This window comes from Salmo trutta, chromosome 13, assembly GCF_901001165.1.
Source record: "Salmo trutta chromosome 13, fSalTru1.1, whole genome shotgun sequence".
NCBI classification, from domain to species: domain Eukaryota; kingdom Metazoa; phylum Chordata; class Actinopteri; order Salmoniformes; family Salmonidae; genus Salmo; species Salmo trutta.
Genome location: NC_042969.1, coordinates 60,767,292 through 60,792,384, shown reverse-complemented (window position 1 = coordinate 60,792,384; position 25,093 = coordinate 60,767,292). Strand labels below are relative to the sequence as shown.

Here is a 25,093-nt window from a genome sequence, read left to right as displayed (position 1 = left end):
GACGCAACAGGAGGAATGGGAACCTAAAGGCAGTATAATAGCACTTTGGGGGAACGGGCGTGACTCACACACACACACAACGTAAAAGTCCATGTAGAAATACATTTTATAAATAAAGTAAATGGTTATTGGATGAACTCGGTGGGACAAACAGCCATTGCTTCAAACGTTGTTACAATTAACTAGCCAGTCCACATTTTATCACGGCCACGTTCAGCATGAGATACGTTGTCCAACGTTCAGATAGAAATGTATGATGTAGAACGAATATACTTCTCTGGTATGTAGAATAACTTATCACATCAGCTCATTGAATATCTTTCTGCAACGTTCCACAACGCTGCAGTATCAGCTACTTAACCTAACGATCCGGAACACACCCCTTTACGAAAGTAGCACACGCTGCCTACGAAGGAACGAACTGGTAAGGAAAAGAAGCAATCACGACTGACGGACATACAATTAATACAGTTTTAAAACCAAGACAAGTTAGTAGTAAGTGATAGCGAAGTGACATTTCAGCGACACTCGTCAATTCAGTTTCGGTTCATGAATGATCGTTCGGTTTCAAAATGTGTTTGCGTGAACTTGCTACCATTACCCAGTGTTTGTTTACATGGTCACGTTGACAGAAATACGATCTAATAATAGTTGATAGGGATTCAACTTCAGGTATGTTTCTCACTAGATATGCTTATGTTTTACAATAATACTTTATATATCCATATTCCTTGGAGCATTGATCTCAAATTGACAACCCCACTGAGACACACCAACACAGATCGGAGAGGTTTGAGCTGGGCCGCCCGATTAGCCATTAAGGGGTTGCTCAAGGTCACAAAGGCAGGATAGTATCTAGGATACTGATGCCAGCAACCCTCCGGTTCCTGGCCCACCTTTACTTCGATCACACCGACTGCGTCATTGCATTTTGGTACACCAGAAGTACATACATTTACAATGAAACGCTGCGTTTGCCTTGTGTTTAGGTGAAAACGCTGCGTTTGTTTCCAAACGTGCCTGCAGCAGCCGAGACACAACACCTGACCTATGTCGTCGCCAGAGATCGCTTCTCTGTCCTGGGGACATATGAAGGTGAAGGGCTGCTCTTCTTCCTATAAGGACTGTAAGGTGTGGCCCGGGGGTAGCCGCGCATGGGACTGGAGAGAGACTGGGACGGATGTAAGTTAAGACATGGACTGCGTCTCAAATGGCACCTTGTATGATGATAATATTGTGACTCAATATGTGTGTAGCATCACCCTGGAGTGCAGCCTGCAGATCTGGAGGAGGTGCTTCAGAAGGGCGTGGCGACTCTGGTCATCGGGCGGGGCATGAGTGAGGCGCTGCAGGTATCTCCCTAGCCCCATACACACACTCTTCCCCTACTCGTTTACATGACACTTTCCCTAGACCTACACATTCCCTAGACATACACATTTACCCCAAAGATTGTTTATATTGACAAGGTATTAGTGCACTTTAACAATGGTAATACATGTCCTTAAAGATGGAAGGCAGGCGGTGAGATCAAGTGGGGACTATTCTAGCCAATGAGAGGGCAAATAAGCTCGTGAACAATAGGCCATCAAGATATAGAGGACTCATCTTTGTATCTCTGCCATTATAGCGGCTGTGACAGCAATAGGCTCCATTTTAAAGTAGTACATTTTATTTTCCTTCATTGGCTGATTTTTCCAACTCATCGGAATCCCCACCCAGTTGACTACTTTAAAATGTTGGAAGCCTTCAATGGCAATGTCCATGCTAAAATAGATTATATCCATTATGAGTCCTCTCTTTATGACAAGCACAACTCCGATATAGTCGTTTTTGGGTTGCCGAAATGCCAAGGGCGTCCACTTATATCACTGCATTTGCAACAACCTATTACGAAACTTATTTTCAATCAAATAAGAACAATTACATTTTTCGTTTATCAAATTTGACACTAACCTCCATACAAAAATTCCTCACTTCGTGGGCTTATTTTGGGCGGACTAAAACCTCTTGCTTCCTCTTCGTTTACCCTATCCTTCACTTTCCCTAGCCCTGACAAACATACTTTCACCAGCTCCTACACATGTACCTTGCCCTACACTTTCCCTAGCCACTACACAATTCCCCTGATTTCTCTCTCTGGCCTTGTCCGAGAGCATCAAAACTGATGTACCATGGGTAAATTGTGAATGACTGATCTACAAATAATATTGAGATGATGCAAGGTGATTTGTAGATCAGTCAGTCTCGACTCGCCTTTTAACGGAAAACTCCACCCAAAAACTATTTTTGTATTAGTTTCATTAGTCCATTGTTGAGTCCCAAAATGTTTTGCTTGTCAATAATCAGTTTTTAAAGATATGTAACTTTCAAAACACAAATCATCCCCGTATGATGCAAAACCCAGAATCATATGATGCAAATTGCATCATACGGGGATGATTTCTGTATTTTGGAAGTTACATATCTTGAAAAACTTGATTGCTGACATGCAAAACATTTTGGGACTATGCTAACAATGGACTAATGAAACAAATATTTTTCGGTAGAGTTTTCCTTTAAAGATGGCTGCAATGTTGAACTCTGCACTCTCTCTAAAAGGTCCCGTCCTCAACTGTGGACTTCGTGAGACAGAGAGGAGTGGAGCTGATAGTGCTGCAGACAGAGAAGGCCATCACAGAATACAACAACCTTGTTGGCCAGGGAGCCAAGGTGGGTGGCATCTTCCACTCTACCTGCTGATGACATACCACAGAGGTGGCCAGTAGGAAAAGTCTGAAAGCCTGGTGCGATTCAACAGGGTCATATTCATTACAGCACACCGTAGCAAAACGTTTTGCAATGGACAAGTCCATGTTGTCCCTCCCTGTTTTCTTCTGTTTGGTGCCTGAATAACACAACCCTGGGGTGCATTAGCGAAGTGATACATTCAGAACACTAATGAAGAGCTGAAATGACTTGCTGTGAATAAAGGCTTGTTTTTGTCATCTGGTTTCATTTATTGTCATTCAAATAAAAAAAAAATGGTCCTTAACTATAGCAACTAGGAATAGCAACACACAGATCAGACAGGTGACCTCAGTGATACTCTGGCTCAGTCTCAGGATGAATCCCAAATGGCACCCTTTTCCCTTTAGTGGTCAAAAGTAGTGCACTATATTGGGAATAGGGTGCTATTTGGGACGCACCCTCATTCTAGTTGAGCAGTCAGCCAGGAGTGGCACACAGTCACACACTAACAATATAAACATATTGTTTAGTAAATATGTACGCAGTAAGGAACAGCCAGCTTTGAGGGTCGGGTGGGAGAAGACAACAGAAAAGATAGGAGAGAAAGCGAGATGGATGCTTAGAGGTGTGTTTGGTGTCAGCGGCGGGCAGGTTTAGGCATGATGAAGACCTTGACAGGTTTGCCAAAGGGAATGGTTCCCTCAGTGGCACCTTCTGCTGGCTGGAGGCCTTCAGTGCTGCTGTCGCTCCACACCGCCTTACAGAGACGAGATGAGCTGTAGGCCAGCAGCAGCCTCACCTCGATCTGACACGCCTCTGAGAGAGAGAAAGGGGCCGGGGGTGAGTTTGTGTCCTCACCGGTCCATGCAGAGTAAGACATCTAGAATGTGGGTGTGCCCCCACTACTCCATGTGCTATGAGACAGGTAGTGTGTGTCCTCACCAGTCCATGCGGAGTGAGACAAGTAGACCTGTGTGATGAGGCGGTGGCGGTGTGGTCCAGGACTCCTGAAGTCTCCAGGTTTAGGCTGAATCACATGAGACTGGCCGTCTGGATACAGCACCTGGAGAGAGAGAGAAAGTGTGTGTGTAAAAGACAAAGCACACTATTACAACTTGGACCAACACTTCATCCATCAGCAGGAGAGAGAGGGCACAGCTTATATACATACCGCTAGGGTCCTAGACAAAGGCTTAATTCTGATTCTCTACCCTTCACCCAGAAATGTGCAGGTGTATCCACCACCTTATGCATTTACACTGGATTGGTGCAAGCATGGCTGGAGGGAATTTCCACTATATTACAGGTAAGGGTGAGTGTACGCTTTGGGAGAAGGTTGGAGAATCGTAATGCAACCAAGGGGTATGTGTACCAGAGACTATATAACAGGGTGTGTACCTGTACTTTGACAGTGTTGTGGGGGTCTTGTACGTGCTCCAGCGTAGCATCGATGTCTAGCGCCACCACCAGGCCAGAGGTGAAACGCAGCGGGTTGTCAGACTCTCCTGTCGGCTCGATGATGGTCGCCGACGCACGCTGGACCTGCCAGCCAATACAAACCACACCTGGGTCAAATATGTCTCTGTGTGTGTGTGTGTGTGTGTGTGTGTGTGTGTACCTGTTTAGGTAATTGAAGGTTTAAGAAGCCACTCTGTCTCAATGTGGTCTGAAGGATCTTGACTAGTTCTCCAGGCTTGCAGGCCGACAGCTTGGGACTCAAGTCCAACAGCTTCCCCACAAAACTTTCCTGGAGGTGGGGCAGCTCCACCACAAAAAGCCTGGAGGCATAGAGGTCAGGATTCATCAGAACACCAAAAGAAAAGGGTGTGCTTTCTGCAAGGTCAATGTTGCCACCTTGTGGCGATAAATTAAAACAATTCAGTTCACCAATTCATTACAGATGCATCAGTTTCTGTTTATTGTCTTTTATAGGACAAATAGTCTGTCTTGTGTTTTCAAAGATATCAAAAGTTGATTAAATAAAACAGATTAAACAGGTAGATTAAATGATAGTTTAAAAAATAGATGATATACCTCTGAAAAGATTCCACCTCCTGAAGGAATTTCTCACAGACACTGATGAGAGGTTCAACTCTGCAGAGAGATGAGAGGGGTTGAGCTGCTTGACAGTTATAGACATGGACGGTGGGGGTGTTTGTTTGTGTACTAACCCTCGTCTGGTACGGGCAGTCAGGACTAGCTGTAAGGCCTTAGCCTGTAGTCTGACATGGTGTATGGTGGCCACCTGTCTGTTCTCCAGACCACTATATAGGAACTCCAGTTTATATGTCTCCTCCAACATCTACAAAAACACACAACATTACATTATATACACACAGCTCTGCACATCACATTAATGTCTAGGGGTAACGCCACTGGCTGAAGACATATACACTGAGTGTACAAAACATTGCTCTTTCCATGACATAGACTGACCAGGTGACCCTTATTGATGTCATTTGTTATATCCACTTCAATCAGTGTAGATGAAGGGGAGAAGACAGGCTGAAGAAGGATTTTTTAAGCCTTGAGACAATTGAGACATGGATTGTGAGCCATTCAGAAGGTGAATGGGCAAGTCAAAAATATGTAAGTGCCTTTGAACAGGGTATGGTAGTATGTGCCAGGTTCACCGGTTTGTGTCAGCATCCCTGTGGAATGCTTTCAACACCTTGTAGAGTCCAGGCCCCAATGAATTGAGGCTGTTCTGAGGGTATGCAACTCATTATTAGGAAGGTGTTCCTAATGTTTTGTACACTCAGTGTATATGCTCCTCGTGTATATGCTCCTCTTCCCACCGAAGATCGGGGTTCAATCCCCCTTTCAACCTGTATCCCCCCATTTCAAGTGTCTAAATAAAGTGAAAAATACTATTTAAAAAAAGCACAATAGTTTGTGTGTACCTGTTTGGCAGCGGCAGTTGCCATGGCGTTGTGTTTAAGGCAGAGGGGGACGGCCATAGTCCACAACTTCTCCTGCAAGGCCTGTGGGAAGGACACAAGGAGAGTTGACAAGGAGATGAGGAAAGGCAATACGATGTGGGCATTCGGGTCAAATGTAATTCAGACAGACACCGGTCTATCCAGATGCAGAAACACACCTTGGTGAGCAGTAGTTGGCAGCGGAGGTAGGTGGCAGAGAAGTCAGCAGCCCCTGCCAGCTCTGTCTGTAGCTCCCCCAGTCTCTGTAGGTCTCTGAGAGGATACACACACAAAATATTCGCTTCAAAAATGGTTTTAAATGTTTTGATAGTATTAGTGTGTATGTATGTAGTACCTGATAGTAAAGTTGAGCAGGTCCTGAGCCCCGGGGTCCTGTAGGTTGTGTATGGTGCTAATTCTGCTCAGACTCTGTTGGAGGAACAGCTGAGCAGACTCCACACTGCTGGAACCTTCTATACCACTCACACCTGGGGCCTGCGTCCTCCCTGGTAACTACACACACACACACACACACACACACACACACACACACACACACACACACACACACACAAATAAACTGGGTGGTTCAAGCCCTGAATGCTGATTGGCTGACAGCCGTGTTCTATCAGACCGTATACCACTGGTAAGACAAAACATGTATTTTTACTGCTCTAATTACATTGGTAACCAGTTTATAATAGCAATAAGGCACCTCAGGGGTTTGTGGAATATGGCCAATATACCACAGCTAAGGGCTGTATCCAGGCACTCCACGTTGCGTCGTGCATAAAAACATCCCTTGATATATTGCCCATATAGCACACCCCCTCGGGCCTTATTGCTTAATTATGACAGTGGGTCTCAACATAGATCGGTGGAAGGGGTGTGTGTGTGTGTGTGTGTGTGTGTGTGTCTTACCCTGAGAGGAGGTACTAGGTGAGAGAGGCTGTCCCGTAGGTAGGTGTAGTGTCTAAAGGTGTGGTCTGAGAACAGAGCTGTCATGGTGGGACAAGACTGAGCTGCGTTGAACACCAACACCAAAACTGCAATATCTGTTACGCTAGGTCAGGAACACACAACACAGAGGTGGGTATAGGTGTGTGTGTGTGTGTGTGTGTGTGTGTGTGTGTGTAGGATACAGGCAGGGTCGTCCATGTCTGGTTCAGGGGTGTGGAAGTAGGGGTGAGTACTGAGCAGCTCTGGAACCAGCGGTAACACCAGGGTAGGATGACGACAACCTAGAAACTTTAGACACCTTGAGAGAGAATGAGAGGGATAGAGAGAGAGAGATGAAGAGAAAGTGTGTTGAGTTTAAATGCTTTTTTATTGAATCACTTGTAAAGTGATACACACAGACATAAGCTTACTTCCAGACAGAGTTGCGGTCGGTGGGGTACTTAGTGAGGTTTTTCAGCAGCTCCAGCAGGGCCAGTTGGATACACTCTTTAGTCGACACATTGGTGAAACACAGCAACTCATGTAGCGCCTCTCTGATGTCACGAGACGAGTCCTACACAAGTTACACATTTCAGTTATTATTTTTATTCTTAAAAAAAACAAAAAACAATTGATACAGCACCTGTCAAAAAGTTTGGACACACCTACTCATTCCAGGGTTTTTCTTTATTTTTACTATTTTCTACATTGTAGAGTAATAGTGAAGACATCAAAACTATGAAATAACACATATGGAATCATGTAGTAACCAAAAGTGTTAAATAAAAATATATTTTATATTTAAGATTCTTAAAAGTAGCCACCCTTTGCCTTGATGACAGCTTTGCACACTCTTGGCGTTCTCTCAACCACCTTCATGAGGTAGTCACCTGGAATGCATTTCAAATAACAGGTGTGCCTTGTTTAAAGTTAATTTGTTGAATTTCTTTCCTTCTTAATGGGTTTGAGCCAATCAGTTGTGTTGTGACATGGTAGGGGTGGTATACAGAAGATATACCTATTTGGTAAAAGACCAAGTCCATATTATGGCAACAACAGCTGAAATAAGCAAAGAGAAACAACAGTCCATTACTTTAAGACATGAAGGTCAGTCAATATGGAACATTTCAAGAACTTTAAAAGTTTCAAGTGCAGTCACAAAAACCATCAAGCACTATGATGAAACTGGCTCTCATGATGACTACCACAGAAATGGAAGACCCAGTTACCTCTGCTGCAGAGGATAAGTTCATTAGTTACCAGCCTCAGAAACTGAAGCCCAAATAAATGCTTCACAGAGTTCAAGTAACAGACACATCTCAACATCGACTGTTCAGAGGAGACTGTGTGAATCAGGCCTTCATGGTCGAGTTGCTTCAAAGAAACCACTACTAAAGGACACCAATAAGAAGAAGACACTTGCTTGGGCCAAGAAACACGAGCAATAGACATTAGACCAGTGGAAATCTGTCCTTTGGTCTGGTGAGCCCAAATTTGAGATTTTGGGTTCCAACCACCATGTCTTTGTCAGACGTAGAGTAGGTGAACAGATGTGTGGGTCCCACCGTGAAGCATGGAGGAGGTGTGTTGGGGTGCTTTGCTGGTGACACTGTCTGTGATTTATTTAGAATTCAAGGCACACTTAACCAGCATGGCTACCAGAGCATTCTGCAACGATACACCATCCCATCTGGTTTGTGCTTTGTGGGCCTATCATTTGTTTTTCAACAGAACAATGACCCAACACACATCCAGGTTGTGTAAAGGCTATTTGACCAAGAAGGAGAGTGATGGAGTGCTGCATCAGATGACCTGGCCTCCACAATCACCTGGCCTCAACCCAATTGAGATGGTTTGGTTTTTGCAGCTGCACTTCAAGAAACTTTCAAAGTCCTTGAAGTTTTCCAGATTGACCGACCTCCATGTCTTAACTTCTTTGGGATAGGGGGCAGTATTTTCAAGGCCGGATAAAAAACGTACCCAATTTAATCTGGTTACTACTCCTGCCCAGAAACTAGAATATGCATATAATTAGTAGATTTGGATAGAAAACTCTAAAGTTTCTAAAACTGTTTGAATGGTGTCTGTGAGTATAACAGAACTCATATGGCAGGACAAAACCTGAGAATATTCCATACAGGAAGTGCCCTGTCTGACAATTTGTTGTCCTTCTGTTGCATCTCTATCGACATTACAGCATCTGTGCTGTAACGTGACACTTTCTAAGGCTTCCATTGGCTCTCTAAAGCCACCAGAAAGTGGAATGGGGTGTCTGCTGTCTCTGGGCAAAGTACAACAGCAGAGTTTGTAAGTGGTCAGCCTGGGGACAGTAAGACTGAGATGCGCGTTCACGAGACTTCTCCATTTTTTTTCTTTCAGCCTTTGAATGAATAAAAATTGATTTTAAACAGCGTTTGACATGCTTCTAAGTAGGGTAATGGAATATTTAGATTTTTTTTTGTCACGAAATGCGCTCGCGCTTTACCCTTCGGATAGTGACCTGAACGCACAAACAAAACGGGGATATTTGGACATAACTATGGATTATTTGGAACCAAAACATCATTTGTTGTTGAAGTAGAAGTCCTGGGAGTGCATTCTGACGAAGAACAGCAAAGGTAATCCAATTTTTCTAATAGTAATTCTGAGTTTAGTGAGCCCCAAACTTGGTGGGTGTCAAATTAGCTAGCCTGTGATGGCCGAGCTATGTACTCAGAATATTGCAAAATGTGCTTTCGCCGAAAAGCTATTTTCAAATCGGACATAGCGATTGCATAAAGGAGTTCTGTATCTATAATTCTTAAAATAATTGTTATGCATTTTGTAAACGTTTATCATGAGTAATTTAGTAAATTCACCGGAAGTTTTCGGTGGGTATGCTAGTTCTGAACATCACATGCTAATGTAAAAAGCTGTTTTTTGATATAAATATGAACTTGATTGAACAAAATATGCATGTATTGTATAACATAATGTCCTAGGAGTGTCATCTGATGAAGATCAAAGGTTAGTGCTGCATTTAGCTTTGGTTTGGGTTTATGTGACATATATGCTTGCTTGGAAAATGGCTGTGTGATTATTTGTGTCTATGTACTCTCCTAACATAATCTAATGTTTTGCTTTCGCTGTAAAGCCTTTTTGAAATCGGACAATGTGGTTAGATTAACGAGAGTCTTATCTTTAAAATGGTGTAAAATAGTTGATTGTTTGAGAAAATTGAATTGTGGTATTTTAGTTGGTTTTGTATTTCGCGCCGTGCGATGCCATTGGCTGTTGGCTAGGGGTTCCGCAGAACGTCTGTCCTCAACAGGTTAAAGTAATGATGGACTGTCGTTTCTCTTTGCTTATTTGAGCTGTTCTTGCCATAATATGGACTTGGTCTTTTACCAAATAAGGCCATCTTCTGTATAGCACCCCTACCTTGTCACAACATAACTGATTGGCTCAAACGCATTAAGGAAAGAAATTCCACAAATGAACAAGGCACACCTGTTAATTGAAATGCATTCCAGGTGACTACCTCAGCTGGTTGAGAGAATGCCAAGAGTGTGCAAAGCTGTCATCAAAGCAAAGGGTGAATACTTTGAAGAATCTAAAATCTATTAAGATTTGTTTAACACTTTTTTGGTTACTACATGATTCCATATGTGTTATTTCATAGTTTTGATGTCTTCACTATTATTCTACAATGTAGAAAATAGTAAAAATAAAGAAAAACCCTGGATTGAGTAGGTGTGTCCAAACTTTTGACTGGCACTGTATATTCTAACATTTAGAAATGTTCTTCTTTCACCTTGTAAGTGTGGGTGTGTGTGTGTGCATGCATGCGTGTGTGTTGGCACGTGCATGTATGTGTCTCCATGTGTGTTGGTGTGTGTTACCTCTAGTACAGCCAGTACAGTATCCAGCTGGTCTTCTCTCAGGGTGATATTAGTAGAGATCTGTCTCAGGACATGGATGGACTGCAGTCTGACTTCCTCAATCTCATCATTAAACATGTCAACCAGGAAGTCCAGGCACTTCTCGGCAAAGCTGGCAGATGATTGGGCAAGAGCAGAGAGTGCATCCACAGCAGCAATACGCACCTCTACAGATAAAACACACACAGGCACATTATAATTTACACACACAAAACCCATGCACACACAAACACTCTCTCTGAGCCTCCACAGCCTTCACAGAAACAACAAAACATAACACACAAACAGAGACAACACCAAACACACACACCCTTACCGTACATCTCGTCCTCCAGTCCGTGTACGAAGGCTCCACATGCCCCGGAGGCGATCAGGTTGACAGCTGAGGTGTCCACCTTCTCCTTGGGAGCATCATCAGCCCATTTCCTCCCCGAGGAGAACTCACCTGACGCATAGAGCTCCTTGGCCCGCTCATGAGCAGTACGTTTCCTCTGAGGTATCGATAACATTATTATTAATATATTGTTGGGTTGTAATTTGAAATACTTGCTACACCAGAAGTGAATGGTTATATGTAGGAGGAATGTATATGGTGGGGTCAACGGATGTTGGATATGAGCTAGGGGCTTGGAATATTACTGAGTAAGGGAAAAGGCAATCACATGGTTGCGGTCACTAATGAGGGTGGATAGCTGTGGATTAGTGAGGAATGTGGGCCGAGGTCAAGTCACATGAAGGGAGAAGGAACAATTTATTACCTATATCACTTAACTTCCTGCCTAGCAACAAACATGTAGTGTTTAGAGAAAAGGAGGAGACTCTGCCTAAAGGGGGGTAAAAATGCTGGTGCAAACATGTCTGTCTTTTCAGCTGTTTGACCCAGTGGGTGAACAAACTTGGTTTGAGCTTCCCTAGTTGCCTGATGGTTTATTTAGAATCTGTGTAAAAACTAACAATATATCTGTGTAAAAACTAACAATATATAGACTACCATTTGAAAGTTTGGGGTCACTTAGAAATGACCATGTTTCTGAAAGAAAAGCAAATTTTTTGTCCATTAAAATAACATCAAATTGATCAGAAATACATTGTAGACATTGTTAATGTTATAAATGACTATTGTTGCTGGAAACAGCTGATTTTTAATGTAATATCTACATAGATGTACAGAGGCCTATTATCAGCAACTATCACTCCATGACACGTTGTGTTAGCTAATTCAGGTTTATCATTTTAAAAGTCTAATTGATCATTAGAAAACCTTTTTGCAATTATGTTAGCACAGCTGAAAACTTGTGCTGATTAAAGAAGCAATAAAACTGTCCTTCTTTAGACTAGTTGAGTATCTGGAGCATCAGCATTTGTGGGTTCGATTACAGGCTCAAAATGGCCAGAAACAAAGAACTTTCTTCTGAAACTCGTCAGTCTATTCTTGTTCTGAGAAATGAAGGCTATTCCATGCGAGAAATTGCCAAGAAACGGAAGATCTCATACAACGCTGTGTACTACACCCTTCACAGAACAGCGCATACTGGCACTAATCAGAATAGAAAGAGGAGTGGGAGGCCCCGGTGCACAACTGAACAAGAGGACAAGTACATTAGAGTGTCTAGTTTGAGAAACAGACGCCTCACAAGTCCTCAACTGGAAGCTTCATTATATAGTACCCACAAAACACCTGTCTCGACGTCAACAGTAAAGAGGCGACTCCGGGATGCTGGCCTTCAAGGCAGAGTTGCAAAGTAAAAGCCATATCTCAGACTGGCCAATTAAAAGAAAAGATTAAGATGGGCAAAAGAACAGACACTGGACAGAGGAACTCTGCCTATAAGGCCAGCATCCCGAAGTCGCCTCTTCACTGTTGACGTTGAGACTGGTGTTTTGCGGGTACTATTTAATGAAGCTGCCAGTTGAGGACTTGTGATTATAAACTTGGATTAGCTAACACAACGTGCCATTGGAACACAGAAGTGATGGTTGCTGATAATGGGCCTCTGTATGTCTATGTAGATATTCCATTAAGAATCAGCTGTTTTTAGATACAATAGTCATTTACAACATTAACAATGTCTACACTATTTCTGAATAATTTTATGTTATTTTAAGGGACAAAAAATGTGCTTTTCTTTCAAAAACACAGAACTTTCAAAGTGACCCCAAACTTTTGAACGGTAGTATATGTACTGTATTACATCTAGATTACATAGAGCTCATCGACCTGCTCATGAGCCGTATGTTTCCTCAGAAATATACATTATTATAAATAAATTACAAATAAAATGCTGTATGCTTCCCCTGAAGAGACATTTTACACACACACACACACACACACACACACAGTGTACATACCCTGAGATCTGACATCAGCTTCTTGTCCAGAGTCTGCTCTAGGAAGTGAGGACTGACCTGCAACATGTTACCCTGAGGAAGAGAGGAATGTGTGGAGGGGGAGGAAAGGAGAACCATGACTATCTGAAAAGTAAGTTGTCAAAGAATGGTTTGTGTGTGTACTCACCAGTGTTTTTGCAGCCTGCACCCTGACCACCCAGGATCCATCAGAGACCATGTGACTGATCTTCCCAAACGAGTCGTCGACCAGACGGACTTGCTCATTGGACGACGGAATCGGCACAATGCTGATTGGACAGATGCCACCTTTATTCATCAATCAGACAGCAGTTTTCATCCCCCCCAGTCAGTGAGTGTGTGTGTTCAGTGTTGGGCTTGTTTGACATTGCAGCCGACATTGTAGGTGACTGCTGACTGATGATCTACAAATCGACTTGCATCATAAATAACCACTCATTATTATTTGTAGATCAGTCTGGCAGTCAGAATTTACCCACAATAAATCATGGATTTGGTGATCTTGAACACAGCCAGTGTGTGTGTATGTACGTGTGTGTCTATGTCTTACCTCTCTGGATAGAGCTGACTCAGGACCCACACCATCTGAACGGCAGCCGAACGAACCTGCTCATAGTCATCACACAGCAGCTGACAGGCCTAGACACACACACAATTAAAGAGAAATGCGCACACAAAATAACCTAGCAGCTGGGAAAGAAACACACGCATACACACTTTACCTGATCATAAATGGTCTGTTGAATCTTCAGTCCCCTTTCATGCAGTTGCAGCTGAAAGGAAGAGCAGAACATTGAATAATCAATCAGTCAATCTATAATCTATCTAGCCTGTACACATGCCAATAGTATAGAGAGGCGTCATATATGTTTGGAGTAGGCATCCAGCTAACTTTCACCTGTCCTGTATTTTCAGAGCAGTGCAGACAATCGAGAAGCCTCTCAATATCCACTCAATAGACTGAAGCATTGTTTTGGGCATGCATTCTAAGTGAGCATGCTAGGATGTATATTGGGACATAACAGGAGGAAGTAAGGTCATACCATGGCTTTGATGGCCGCCGTGCGCACCCTTGGGTCCTGGTCTGCAAAGTAGTCACTGATGAGGCTCTGCGCGTCTCTCACACACACTCCGCCAGACACCCCTGGAAGGAGGAGGAAGGGAGAGTGGAAAGTAGTCACTGATAGCACACTGCTGCTGCACATCCCACATGCATCTCTCACAGACATGGTGACGTAATGAGGGGACTACTGGTTCAATTAAATTAAGTAAATAAACATGTCATGTAGTAAATGTTTTTATTGTTGTTGACTCAACTACCCTGGTTAACACAAATAAATATACACACCTGGAGCACTGCCCCCAATAACAGCTGGAACCAATCCCTGTCCATCTTTATTTAGGGACGTGTCCACATTTCCCAGGCAACCCAGGAGTTGTAGGCATTTATTCCTCACGCCGAAATATGTGTCTGACAGGTGCTGAGAGTGAGAGAAATGAGAGGGATAAGGTGAAAGAGGGGGATGAGAGAGAGCGCGGGATGAGAATGAGGAAGAGAGAGATTGATGAAAAAACGTGCAGACCACGACTGTATGCGTGTTACCTTGTAGGCCACCTCTATGAGTCTGTGTCTGACAATAAGGCTTTCTGGGAGCTGGGTGCCGATGACCAGCAGAGTGTCCAGCAGCTGAGCCAGGACCTGATGGGACTCTGGACACACACACACACACACACACACACACACACACACACACACACACACACACACACACAGAGAAGAAAACACAGAGACAGACATGGACTAGGTTAGAGAAGATATGGGATAGAGTGTGTACGATGTACTAAGTGTGTGTATCAGAGTGTAACTTACTCTCTGTGTTGAATGTATTGAGGGTGTCATCTAGGATACTCTCAGGGTTGAAGTTCTGGGTCTTACTAAGCAGGCCGATCAGAGAGGCAATCTTCAGCCGCACAGAGTTATCCTGCTCCTACAGAGATATAGATACACAAACAGTTATCACTCTTCTACAGCAAGACACAGGAGCAAGGTGAGGGAAAGAAGGGATGGAAGAAGAAGAGGCAGAAAGGATAGATGTAGGAGGGGAGAAAGGAGGGACCATGGAAGGAGGGGTGATGATAGCTGTTCTTAGCAACGCAGGTGTATTTACATACACTCCTTTCAGTTGTATTGGGTTGCACAAAAACAGTCCTCGGGAAGCCAGAAGTTAAATACAATTCCATTTCAACTTATTGTGCCGGTGGGCAGGAAGGTTGGTCATTTTGACGGGTGGAATTTGTGACAAAATATCTAAAGGATCGGATTATTAAACAGAATTTCCAAACTGGTCTGTTGTAGACACACTTCTTCTCTGCTTACATCATGTCAAAATAAAAGTCCCCCAAAAGTTATTCATTTTTTGCCCACATATGGAGCACGTGCAGGACTTATTTTGACATGAGGTAAGCAGAGAGTACATTGGCACAAATGTAATACTATTAAACTTCTGGCTTTCCGCTGACTGTTTGTGTGCAACCCAATACAATTGAAAGCAACGCTAGTGTATGTAAATACACCCGCATTGCTAAGAGCAGCAAGGGAGAGGAGGGCAGCTTTACCTTGGAATAGTGTTCCAGGAGGAGAGATGAGAGAATGATGAAGGATAGAAAGAGAAGAGAAAGGACAGAAGGAGAAGATGGAGGGATGGAAGAAGAGATGTGAGGATGGAATGATTAAAGCCAGGGCCATCATACCTTGTAGTAGTGTTCCAGCAGTATGCGCACAACCCCTTCCACACTCTCTGCCTCCACGGAGCTGCGGGCGAAGTGCAGCAGGTACTGCAGGGCATCAGTTGGGTTGGAGGCCTTACACAGGTCAATATGCAGCGCTGCAGACTTACTTGGCTTGGTCAGACGGAGCTTCTTGGCTGGAGCCTCCTCTTGGGGAAGCTGTTGATCAACAGAGACAATGGATTACCTTTTAATTATGTGATGTGATATGGATCTGGACAGCCAAACGGCATATCTAAACCTGTAGGGATCGAACTATAGCAAGGATTTAGACAAAGTTAGCCAGGTACCAGATCCCTTTGTACTCTTGCCTACTCTATTGCTGTCCTTTTCATGATTTGCATAATCATAACACAAACAGACTGGTACTCAGGCTAGAACACTATTGCAAATGTACACCAGCTAGCTAACTATAAGTAGCTACCACTGGCCATTTGTTCAGATCCATGTGACCCAACGTAGCTAGTTAGCAACGTTTCTACGAGCCCTATATAATATCTCTATTTACCTAAAGTTAATGAAATAGGACGCACGATGTTATCAAAAATGCGAATGTTATTGCGGGATGCAATACGTTAACAGTTGGTTAGCTAGCTATGAAACACTCACATAGTCTGAGTCTAACGTTAGCTAGCTGGCTTGCTAGTATTGTAAGAACAACGACAATTAAAATGTGAATATTTCGTTTTTTTTGTAACCATGCGTCTACCGACCTGAACAACTTTGGAGAATTCCTCATAAACTCGCTTTTTGAGATGTGCTGCCATTTCCAACGAAATTAACTAGCTTCCAATATTTTTTTGGTTGTTGAAAGCGCCCCGCACCATCGTCATCAAGCGTCGCAATTATGGGTATAAATGTACTTCCGGTTCCTTAATAATTTCTTTCCTGTCAGCGGCCTCTGGCAAAATGGCGGTGCAAATATCCAAGAAGAGGAAGGTTAGTTCACGTTTCTTACCAAAATGGTCTTCGTAACTGATGCATTTGTAGCAAATTGGGATGCCATGTGTTAGCAGCATGACTACGGAGTTGATTGTCGTATTGATCGGTGTCCTCGTCCTCTAGTCTAAAGAGGATTGACAAAGATGTTACCTACCGGTACAAAGAATCCTCACTTCGCTAGAGAACGTGCAAAGGGGTGCCTTTTATACCGTACTAGCGATTAAGTATAGCCATAATAGCACCATTCAAAACATTTAATTGCCAGTCTGATTGTCAGTGGTGTGTATGTAGATTGGTGATCGGTGTCCAGTTGGCTAATGTTAACGTTACACAGGTGGCCGGCTACTTAATTTTAACATTGGCACTACCCAGTTAGAGTAATAGTACTCTGTAATAGTAACTTGCTGGCCAGTGATGTCACCAACAGTTGCAGGTTCGCTAGCGGCTATGTGACTACAAGCATGTTCCCTGCAACCTAGCTAACAATATACTCAATTTGTGTGCCTGGTTAGTTCGTCGCGGACGGAATCTTCAAAGCCGAGCTGAACGAGTTTCTCACGCGTGAGCTTGCGGAGGATGGGTACTCCGGTGTGGAGGTGCGTGTAACCCCGACCAGGACCGAGATCATCATCCTGGCCACAAGGTAACGTTACCGGTATGTTGGTAGATAGGGGGTTATACTGTCTTTAAAAGGTTTATTGTTGGTACAATAATGAATTGGTGTAGGGTTGGGCGGTATCAAGATTTCCGTATAGAGCCTGTGCCATCCCGGGATATATGGTATTACCGGTAGTGCACAAACGTTCACGTAGGATCGCATTGTAAATGACAAGAATTTGTTCTTAACTGACCTGCCTAGATAAAGGTAAAACATTTTTTTTTTCTCCGGGCGCAAAGGGCCTCATCGTCACTTATGAAATGCTAACAAGTACTAAGGAATTCTCATAGCAGATGCTAGGTAAATGCTTTTGAGCACATACGAACATTTCCTACTAGGACAGACAACCAGGCTCATGCAAGTATCTCAACGCTGTTTGCAGGAAGCACAAAACAAATATTCGGTAGCATGGATGCTGTTAACAAGAAGCTTGGCCTTTGTTAGCCAACTTAGTCACTTCTCAGTAAAAGACACATGACAGCCTGCTTGGAGTTTGCTAAAAGGCACTTAAAGGACAGACCATGAGAAACAAGATTCTCTGGTCTGATGAAACCCAGAGTCAACTCTTCTGCCTCAATGCCAAGTGTCATATCTGAAGGAAACCTGGCACCATCCCTACGGTGAAGCGTGGTGGTGGTAGAATCATGCTGTGGGGATATTCAGAGGCAGGGACTGGGAGACTAGTCAGGATTATGGGTTTTAAATATGAGAACCTGTTCAATACAGCTGGAACTTTCAGGAAAACAAGATGACTAACTGATTGCATAGAGCACGTTTAGTAATAGAGTGCCATTGTTGTTTCAGGACCCAGAATGTTCTGGGAGAGAAGGGCCGTCGCATCCGGGAGCTGACCGCTGTTGTTCAGAAGAGGTTTGGCTTCCCTGAGGGCAACGTGGAGGTAAACAAACGGACACGCATACACTAGACACACTACAGTTGCGTACATGTACTCATTAGACATACTCCCAAACCACAATATCAGGGAGCTGAGAACTGTGGTTCAGAAGCGGTTTGGCTTCTAAGGGCAGTGTGGAGGATAGAAGAATATGATTGTGTGAAGTTTAAATGAAAAGAAGGGTGAATTCCACAGATTTTTTACATAGGGAAGATTTGAAATGTGTTAATGAATGTAAAACAACTAACCTCAATTGTGTCTGAAGGTAGAATCTGTGACTGGAAAAGCTCTAGCTTTCTTTGCGCTAGACTGTTAACCAGAAACGGCTTTCCTTCAGTGATGATACGATGACGAGTCGGAACGGGACACAGTCACTCTGCTGTCGCTGGGTCAGGGTCACGTTCTGTGACTCTGGGTTCAGTTCCCCAGAGCAGTGTGTCTCTTCAATTGAAGACATCGAGGCATTTGTCTGAGAAGGACTGAATCCAGTACAGGAAATGTGTGGATTCATATGGTTTCTTGTTAGGTAGTCGGCTAAGATAAAGGTAGTCAGGGATGCATGAAGTTGTCACCGTTCTAGAGACGGTTTCTACCACAATTAATGTGAATTGCGAGGCTACACTTCTCTGTTGTGGTGGTTCCGCGGCTCACATTGCAGCACCAAGCTGTAGGCTGTGTAACCTCTCTCTGTATTTGTAGAAGGTTAACCTCCACTCTCTCCCTCTAGCTGTACGCTGAGAAGGTTGCAACCCGTGGTCTTTGTGCCATTGCTCAGGCTGAGTCTCTGCGCTACAAGTTGCTGGGAGGTCTGGCTGTACGTAGGTAAGCCTAACCCTGGCCGCTGACCTCCAACCTGTTGCACCTAGACACTGATCTAAGGTCCGTTATGCGTTAACCTGCAATGGTGCAGGTTTCACTCTTAATGGTACAGGTTAGGATTTGGGAAGGTAAGTGGGTTCTAGATCTGTTCAGGAGAAAGTTGCCAGAAAACTACTGTTTTTTTCCCCCCCACTAATTTGTGCTGTCGTCGATCACCCCAGACCGTTTATGTTAATTTGCAGTATTTAGGTATCTTGAGCAGCCCCTGGTTAGCTTAGCATGCTACGATCAGTGTCTCTAGGAATCTATTGAGCAGAACATGCCTCTGCTGTTGCAGTCCACTTTCTTTAACTTCCTTTCTCATGACATACAGTAGAATGTCTCCCTTCAGTGATGATATGATGACGAGTCGGAATGGGACAGTCTGTCTCTGGGGACACTGGGTTGGTGTCACGTTCTGTGTCTGGTTTTAGTTCCCCAGAGAAGCAGGTCTCTTCAGTTGAAGACATCGAGGCATTTGTCTGAGAAGGGCCAGGAAAATGGCTCATGATGTCAGATGTGATCTCAGTCCTGTATAAGTTGACGTGTATTAAACCCATTTTCTTTCTCCTATTCCAACCCCGCTATTTTCGCTCCACCTTTCGTCTTCGCCCCCTCGCCTTTCTTCCTCTCGCTTTCCCCACACACTCTTTTCTGCGCGCTCTTCACCATCTCTCTTCTCCTACCTCTCCCTCTATCCCCCCTGCCAGAGCTTGCTATGGTGTGCTGAGGTTCATCATGGAGAGTGGCTCTAAGGGTTGTGAAGTGGTGGTTTCTGGAAAGCTGAGGGGTCAGAGGGCCAAGTCCATGAAGTTTGTTGATGGCCTGATGATCCACAGTGGAGACCCAGTCAACTACTACGTAGACACCGCTGTACGCCACGTCCTGCTCCGACAGGGTAAGTACCAAATCAACCCCTAGACACTACACTACTGCTCTACCCCTAGACACTACTAATGGTTAGACAAAGTGAATACCAAATCAACCCCTATACCCTACCCCTAGATTATTCTGATCTGTCAAGGTGAGTCATCAACAGTAGAATTTTTGGTCTGTTGCGTTTTAAAGGTGAAATGCTTTCCTTCGGTGATGATATGATGACGAGTCGGAATGGGCCACGGTCGGTCTCTGGGTCAGGGTCACGTTCTGTGTCTCTGGGTTCAGTTCCCCAGAGCAGTGTGTCTCTTCAGTTGAAGACATCGAGGCATTTGTCTGAGAAGGGCAGTCGTATTAGTCTAGTCATTATGAGCAACCTCTTACTTGCTATATCACATGTGCTAACCCTCATACTCTATTCCACAGTGCCTTCAGAAAGTGTTCAGACCCCTTGACTTTTTCCACATTTTGTTAGGTTACAGCCTTATTTAAAAATTAATTTGTGTTCCCCCCCCCCCCCAATCTACACACAATACCCCATAATGACAAAGCGAACAGTAAAAAAAAAAAAAAAAAATCAAATTTATTACAAGTTAAAAATATATATATATATATATATATATATATATATACGTAAGTATTCAGACCCTTTACTCAGTGCTTTGTTGAAGCACCTTTGGCAGTGATTACAGCCTCGAGTCTTATTGGGTATGACGCTACATGCTTGGCACACCTGTATTTGGTGAGTTTCTCCCATTCTTCTGTGTTCTTGGGGACTTTAAATGCTTCAGAAATGTTTTGGTACCCTTCCCCAGATCTGTGCCTCGACACAATCCTGTCTCGGGGCTCTACAGACAATTCCTTTGACCCCATGGCTTGACCTCACTGTCAACTGTGCGACCTCATATAAACGGGTGTGGGCCTTCCCAAATCATGTCCAATCAATTGAATTTACCACGGGTGGATTCCAATCAAGTTGTAGAAACATCTCAAGGATGATCAATGGAAACAGGATGCACCTGAGCTCAATTTTGAGTCTCATAGCAAAAGGTCTGAATACTTATGGAAATGTAATTTGTTTTCGTATTGTCATTATGGGGTATTGTGTGTAGATTGAGGATTAAAAAAGTGTTTTTAAATAAGGCTGTAATGTAACAATGTGGAAAAAGTCAAGGGGGCTGAATACTTTCAGAAGGCCCTGTATACGTTTCACTGTTCTACGTCTATGTATGCAGAATAACCGTTGGGTAGAGGGTCCGTGTAAGCACTGATGTGTTTTTGTCTGTCTCAGGTGTGCTGGGCATCAAGGTGAAGATCATGTTACCATGGGACCCCAGTGGTAAGATAGGCCCCAAGAAGCCTCTGCCAGACCATGTGAGCATTGTGGAGCCCAAAGACGAGACTATCCCCTCCACCCCCGTGTCGGAGCAGAAGGGTGCCAAGCCAGAAGCCCCAGCAGCCATGCCACAGACTCCTGTACCCACCGCATAGTAGACAGGTACTATAACCTAACACTAACCCAGCCACTGCATAGTAGAAATGTACTGTGCTTTAAATCAGTGGTTCTCAGCAGGTTTTGCCTCGGGACTCAAATTTAACCAGGTTGCCTCAGTTGTGACTCAATTTGCGTTGTGTTGGTGTCAGTTGTGACTCAATTTGCGTTGTGGGGGAAAACTAGATTGATAATGTAGTAATTGTTGAGGCTTGTGGTTGTGAAAGGACTCCCCATAATAGTGTCATTTAAAATGCTGCACGAAAGTGTTTATCTCAGGGTGTGATACACTTTGTTTACTTTCAGGGCGACTATTAGTTTAGTGTTAGTTTACTCTTCCCTTCAGTGATAATACGATGACGAGTCGGAACGGGACACTGCCTGTCTGGGGTCACTGGGTCAGGGTTCCGTTCTGTGTCTCTAGGTTCAGTTCCCCAGAGCAGCGTGTCTCTTCAGTTGAAGACATCGAGGCATTTGTCTGAGAAGGGCTTCCTGACTTTATGAAATAACTGCGTCCCAAATGGTACCCTATTCCCTTTTATCTTGCACTACTTTTGACCAGGACCCATGGGGATCTGTTCAAAAGCAATACACTGTATTGGGAATGGGGTGCCATTTGAGTCTGACAATATACCGGTGCCTGAATAAATATTTCTAGACTACGTTGAGCATGTAGCTAAACTACTGTGTAATTCATAAGCTGTAATTCAGGCAGGTTTAGGTCTGGTATCCTAATGTCTGTTATTCTGTCTTTTTCTTCCAGGTGTCAACCATTGTTCATAGATGGAAACAGGACCCTGAATTTTCTGTACAAAAATAAAACCTGGAAAATGCGCCTTTTGTTGTCTGTCTCAACATATGAAATATTCCTGTTCCTGACCATGGCAATTAATTAATGAGTTAATAATTGGTTGGTTTATGGTACTTTTGGAATTGGAGAATGGTAAGGATCAAGGAGTCTGGGTAGATGGGTAAGGAAACGCTATCTCAATACAACAACAAAAAACATAACTGTTCATGACTGTCAGTACCAACAAAGGACCTAAAACGCTATTGTTTATAAACGGGGCTTGTTTTAACCCATGGTCATGTTCTAAAACTTGCTGTCGTGCAATGTAATTCCTTGATGCGCTATAGGACATTCAACACGTAACCGTCCCCTATCTGAAAAACAACAGAACACTTCTGGTAATTAACCCGATATCAAATAATATACTGGCCTTTCCACGCTCGTGTTGCGGTTATTTACTTGTAGCTTATTTTATACTGAACAAAAATATAAATGCAAGATGCAACAGTTTCAAAGATTTGACTGAGTTACAGTTCATACGAGGAAATCGGTCAATTGAAATAAATTCAGCATGCCCTAATCTATGGATTTCACAACTGGGAAAACGGTTGGTCAGATACCTCATCACGGAATCTGCATTCAAATTGCCATTGATAAAATGCAATTGTTTTCGTTGTCTAGCTTATGCCTACTGTTACTATAAACAAGTAACAATAAGTGAGTGGATGCGTGCATATATGGTGTTGAGAGGTGCCGAAACGAAAGAGCAAGCCACAACCAATATCCAACAGTGTTTGCATGGAGAGTCTCCTCGATGTATGGGGGACAGGTGTATTTATCCCTGTGACACACCTGAGCCCAGGTGAGTAAGGAGTGTGTCCCATTTCGCTGATGACCCACCCAGCTCTGCCCACCGATGCCATATACATGGTCTGCTGTTGTGAGGCCAGTTGGATGTACTGCCAAATTCTCTAAAGCCGCCTCCAATGTTTATGGGAAAGAAACTTAACATTCAATTCTCTGGCAACAGTTCTGGTAGACGTTCCTGCAGTCAGCATGCCAATTGCATGCGCCTTCAATTTGAGACATCTGTGGCATTGTGTTGTGAAAACTGCACATTTTTGTGGCCTTTTATTGTTCCCAGCACAAGTTTCATGCTGTTTAATTTAGATTGATATGCTACACCTGTCAGATGGATGGATTACCTTGTCAAAGGGGAAATACTCACTAATGGCTGTAAACATTTGAGAGGTAATCTTTTTGTGCGTGTGGAAAATCTATGGGATCATGATTTTGATTCGCAATGGCGTACACCACTGACAATTTGAAATAGTCCACCCACACAGACAGTGTGGTGAAGGCGCAATTGTGCCTTTTCAACCTCAGGAGGCTGAAGAAATGTGGCTTAGCCCCAAAGACCCTCAAACTTTTGCAGATGCACCATTGAGAGCATCCTGTCGGGCTGTATCACCACTTGGTACTGGCAACTGCACAGTCCACAACTGCAGTGCTTTCCAGAGCGTGGTGCTGCCCAATTCAACGGGGGCACATTGCCTGCACTACAGGACACCTGATGTTACAGGAAGGCAAAAAGGACATCAACCAGTCGGCCTGTACGTGTGCATCAAAGCTGGGACTGAGAAGCTGTTTTTCAAACTCAAGGCGACCAGACTTTTAAGTAGCCAGCCTCCACCCAGTACCCTGCCCTGAACTTAGTCACTGTCATTAGCTGGCTACCACCTGGTTACTCAAACTTATGTACATAGTCATGGGATCACTGGTCACTTTCATGTTTACATACTGTTTGACTCATTTCATGTTTATACTGTACCCTAGTCAATGCCACTCCAACATTGATCGTCTTGATATTTGTATATTTTGTAATTCTTTATTTTACTTGTGTGTATTGTTGTGAATTGTAGATACGACTGCACTGTTGGAGCTAGGAACACAAACATTAAGAAACACCCGCAATAACATTTTAAAAATGTATGTGACCAATAAAATTTGCTTTGAAACATGGGATCAACGCTTAACATGTTGCGTTTATTTGTGTTCAATGTACTTTCCCTGAAGAACTGCGCACCGTTGCGGGAAAACATGTAATTCAGTACAAACCGTCACGCACGCACACCCGCCCGGAGCCTTGCCTGGAGATACCGAGTCCATAGAAATAGTGACGCCTGAAACTCCGTATTTGACCACGCCCACAGAAACATCTCGGCGCAACTGAGGTTGTTCGATTACCGGGCTATGGCCCGAGACATGACCAGGCAGAGGAATGAGCGCTCTTCTCAAATTGAACAGTAGTCATACCTCCCGATCCTACATCATTAACACACGTGCTTTACATACCTCTCTGCTTTAAACAGACTTCGCAATCGGCTTTGACCGGTGTTATAATATTGATGGTTTGTATGATTGTGGCTAGATGGAGTACAGCTTCGTCTAGTTGTCGGGGATTGGGGATAAATTAATTGTACCACTAGCTAACCCTAATCCCTTTCTTAACCTAATTCTAACATGCTACTGTTAATTATTCTAACCTGCTGTGTTAGTTCTCCTAAACTGATAAGTAACGTATGTCCGTAGCTGGGTTAAGTTTAGATCAAATGCTTGTTGTCAACAAACCATTAGTGTCATGGACACTTACTGATAGTTGTGGCTGCTTTGCGTGATTTGTCTCTACCTTCATGCCCTTTGTGCTGTTGTCTGTGCCCAGTAATGATTGTACCATGTTTTGTGTTGCTACCATGTCATGTGTTGCTGCCATGCTATGTTTTAGGTCTATGTTTATGTTGTCTCTCTTGTCACGATGTGTGTTTTGTCCAAAATGTATATTTAATCCCAGCCCCCGTCCCCGCAGGAGGATTTTTGCCTTTTGGTAAGCCATCATTGTAAATAAGAATTTCTTCTAA

General features: G+C 43.6%; 3 protein-coding genes and 4 non-coding genes across 8 annotated transcripts; 6 read left to right on the top strand and 1 right to left on the bottom strand.

Annotated features, from left to right (window-relative positions):
- The first annotated feature begins 272 nt into the window (after positions 1-272).
- Positions 273-2,987, top strand: aamdc (adipogenesis associated, Mth938 domain containing). Of its 2 annotated transcripts, none has more exons than XM_029772933.1 (4): positions 273-424; positions 990-1,182; positions 1,257-1,352; positions 2,602-2,987. In XM_029772933.1, exons 2-4 carry the CDS (start codon positions 1,051-1,053, stop codon positions 2,740-2,742), a joined length of 369 nt encoding a protein of 122 aa, XP_029628793.1. In that variant the 5' UTR covers positions 273-424; positions 990-1,050; the 3' UTR covers positions 2,743-2,987. The 2 variants fall into 2 exon arrangements, with proteins under 2 accessions (XP_029628793.1, XP_029628794.1); XM_029772934.1 differs by lacking the exon at positions 273-424 and adding an exon at positions 475-672.
- Positions 2,979-16,536, bottom strand: ints4 (integrator complex subunit 4). Its single transcript, XM_029772930.1, has 24 exons — positions 16,378-16,536; positions 15,629-15,823; positions 14,748-14,865; positions 14,481-14,587; positions 14,226-14,358; positions 13,921-14,021; positions 13,600-13,650; positions 13,428-13,516; positions 13,026-13,146; positions 12,860-12,931; positions 10,827-11,001; positions 10,472-10,677; positions 7,022-7,164; positions 6,794-6,909; positions 6,573-6,706; positions 6,007-6,164; positions 5,831-5,924; positions 5,634-5,714; positions 4,902-5,032; positions 4,765-4,824; positions 4,349-4,508; positions 4,129-4,272; positions 3,673-3,793; positions 2,979-3,546 (listed from the first exon to the last, which is right to left on the bottom strand). The coding sequence occupies exons 1-24, from the start codon at positions 16,429-16,431 to the stop codon at positions 3,368-3,370; spliced, it is 2,943 nt and encodes a 980-aa protein (XP_029628790.1). The 5' UTR covers positions 16,432-16,536; the 3' UTR covers positions 2,979-3,367.
- On the top strand, positions 16,507-22,221 carry rps3 (ribosomal protein S3). Its single transcript, XM_029772931.1, has 7 exons — positions 16,507-16,603; positions 17,119-17,249; positions 18,069-18,162; positions 18,887-18,981; positions 19,728-19,915; positions 21,185-21,391; positions 22,149-22,221. Exons 1-6 carry the CDS (start codon positions 16,574-16,576, stop codon positions 21,382-21,384), a joined length of 738 nt encoding a protein of 245 aa, XP_029628791.1. The 5' UTR covers positions 16,507-16,573; the 3' UTR covers positions 21,385-21,391; positions 22,149-22,221.
- Positions 18,491-18,637, top strand: LOC115206889 (small nucleolar RNA SNORD15). The gene has a single exon (XR_003880869.1). It is a non-coding gene; the product is annotated as a small nucleolar RNA SNORD15 (small nucleolar RNA).
- LOC115206891 (small nucleolar RNA SNORD15) lies at positions 19,364-19,508 on the top strand. The gene has a single exon (XR_003880871.1). It is a non-coding gene; the product is annotated as a small nucleolar RNA SNORD15 (small nucleolar RNA).
- On the top strand, positions 20,099-20,238 carry LOC115206890 (small nucleolar RNA SNORD15). The gene has a single exon (XR_003880870.1). It is a non-coding gene; the product is annotated as a small nucleolar RNA SNORD15 (small nucleolar RNA).
- Positions 21,726-21,872, top strand: LOC115206892 (small nucleolar RNA SNORD15). The gene has a single exon (XR_003880872.1). It is a non-coding gene; the product is annotated as a small nucleolar RNA SNORD15 (small nucleolar RNA).
- Positions 22,222-25,093: the final 2,872 nt, after the last annotated feature.

Bases quoted from the DNA above. Each gene is read 5' to 3' on its own strand.
- aamdc (XM_029772933.1), top strand. From the start codon at position 1,051: ATGTCGTCGCCAGAGATCGCTTCTCTGTCCTGGGGACATATGAAGGTG. The intron at 1,183-1,256 runs GTAAGTTAAGAC...ATATGTGTGTAG, and splicing joins GGAGAGAGACTGGGACGGAT to CATCACCCTGGAGTGCAGCC. The intron at 1,353-2,601 runs GTATCTCCCTAG...TCTCTCTAAAAG, and splicing joins GCATGAGTGAGGCGCTGCAG to GTCCCGTCCTCAACTGTGGA.
- ints4 (XM_029772930.1), bottom strand. From the start codon at position 16,431: ATGGCAGCACATCTCAAAAAGCGAGTTTATGAGGAATTCTCCAAAGTT. The intron at 14,022-14,225 runs GTGTGTATATTT...TCCTCCTTCCAG, and splicing joins TATTGGGGGCAGTGCTCCAG to GGGTGTCTGGCGGAGTGTGT. The intron at 6,910-7,021 runs GTAAGCTTATGT...TTCTCTCTCAAG, and splicing joins GACCGCAACTCTGTCTGGAA to GTGTCTAAAGTTTCTAGGTT.
- rps3 (XM_029772931.1), top strand. From the start codon at position 16,574: ATGGCGGTGCAAATATCCAAGAAGAGGAAG. The intron at 16,604-17,118 runs GTTAGTTCACGT...GTGCCTGGTTAG, and splicing joins AAATATCCAAGAAGAGGAAG to TTCGTCGCGGACGGAATCTT. The intron at 18,163-18,886 runs GTAAACAAACGG...CTCTCCCTCTAG, and splicing joins TCCCTGAGGGCAACGTGGAG to CTGTACGCTGAGAAGGTTGC.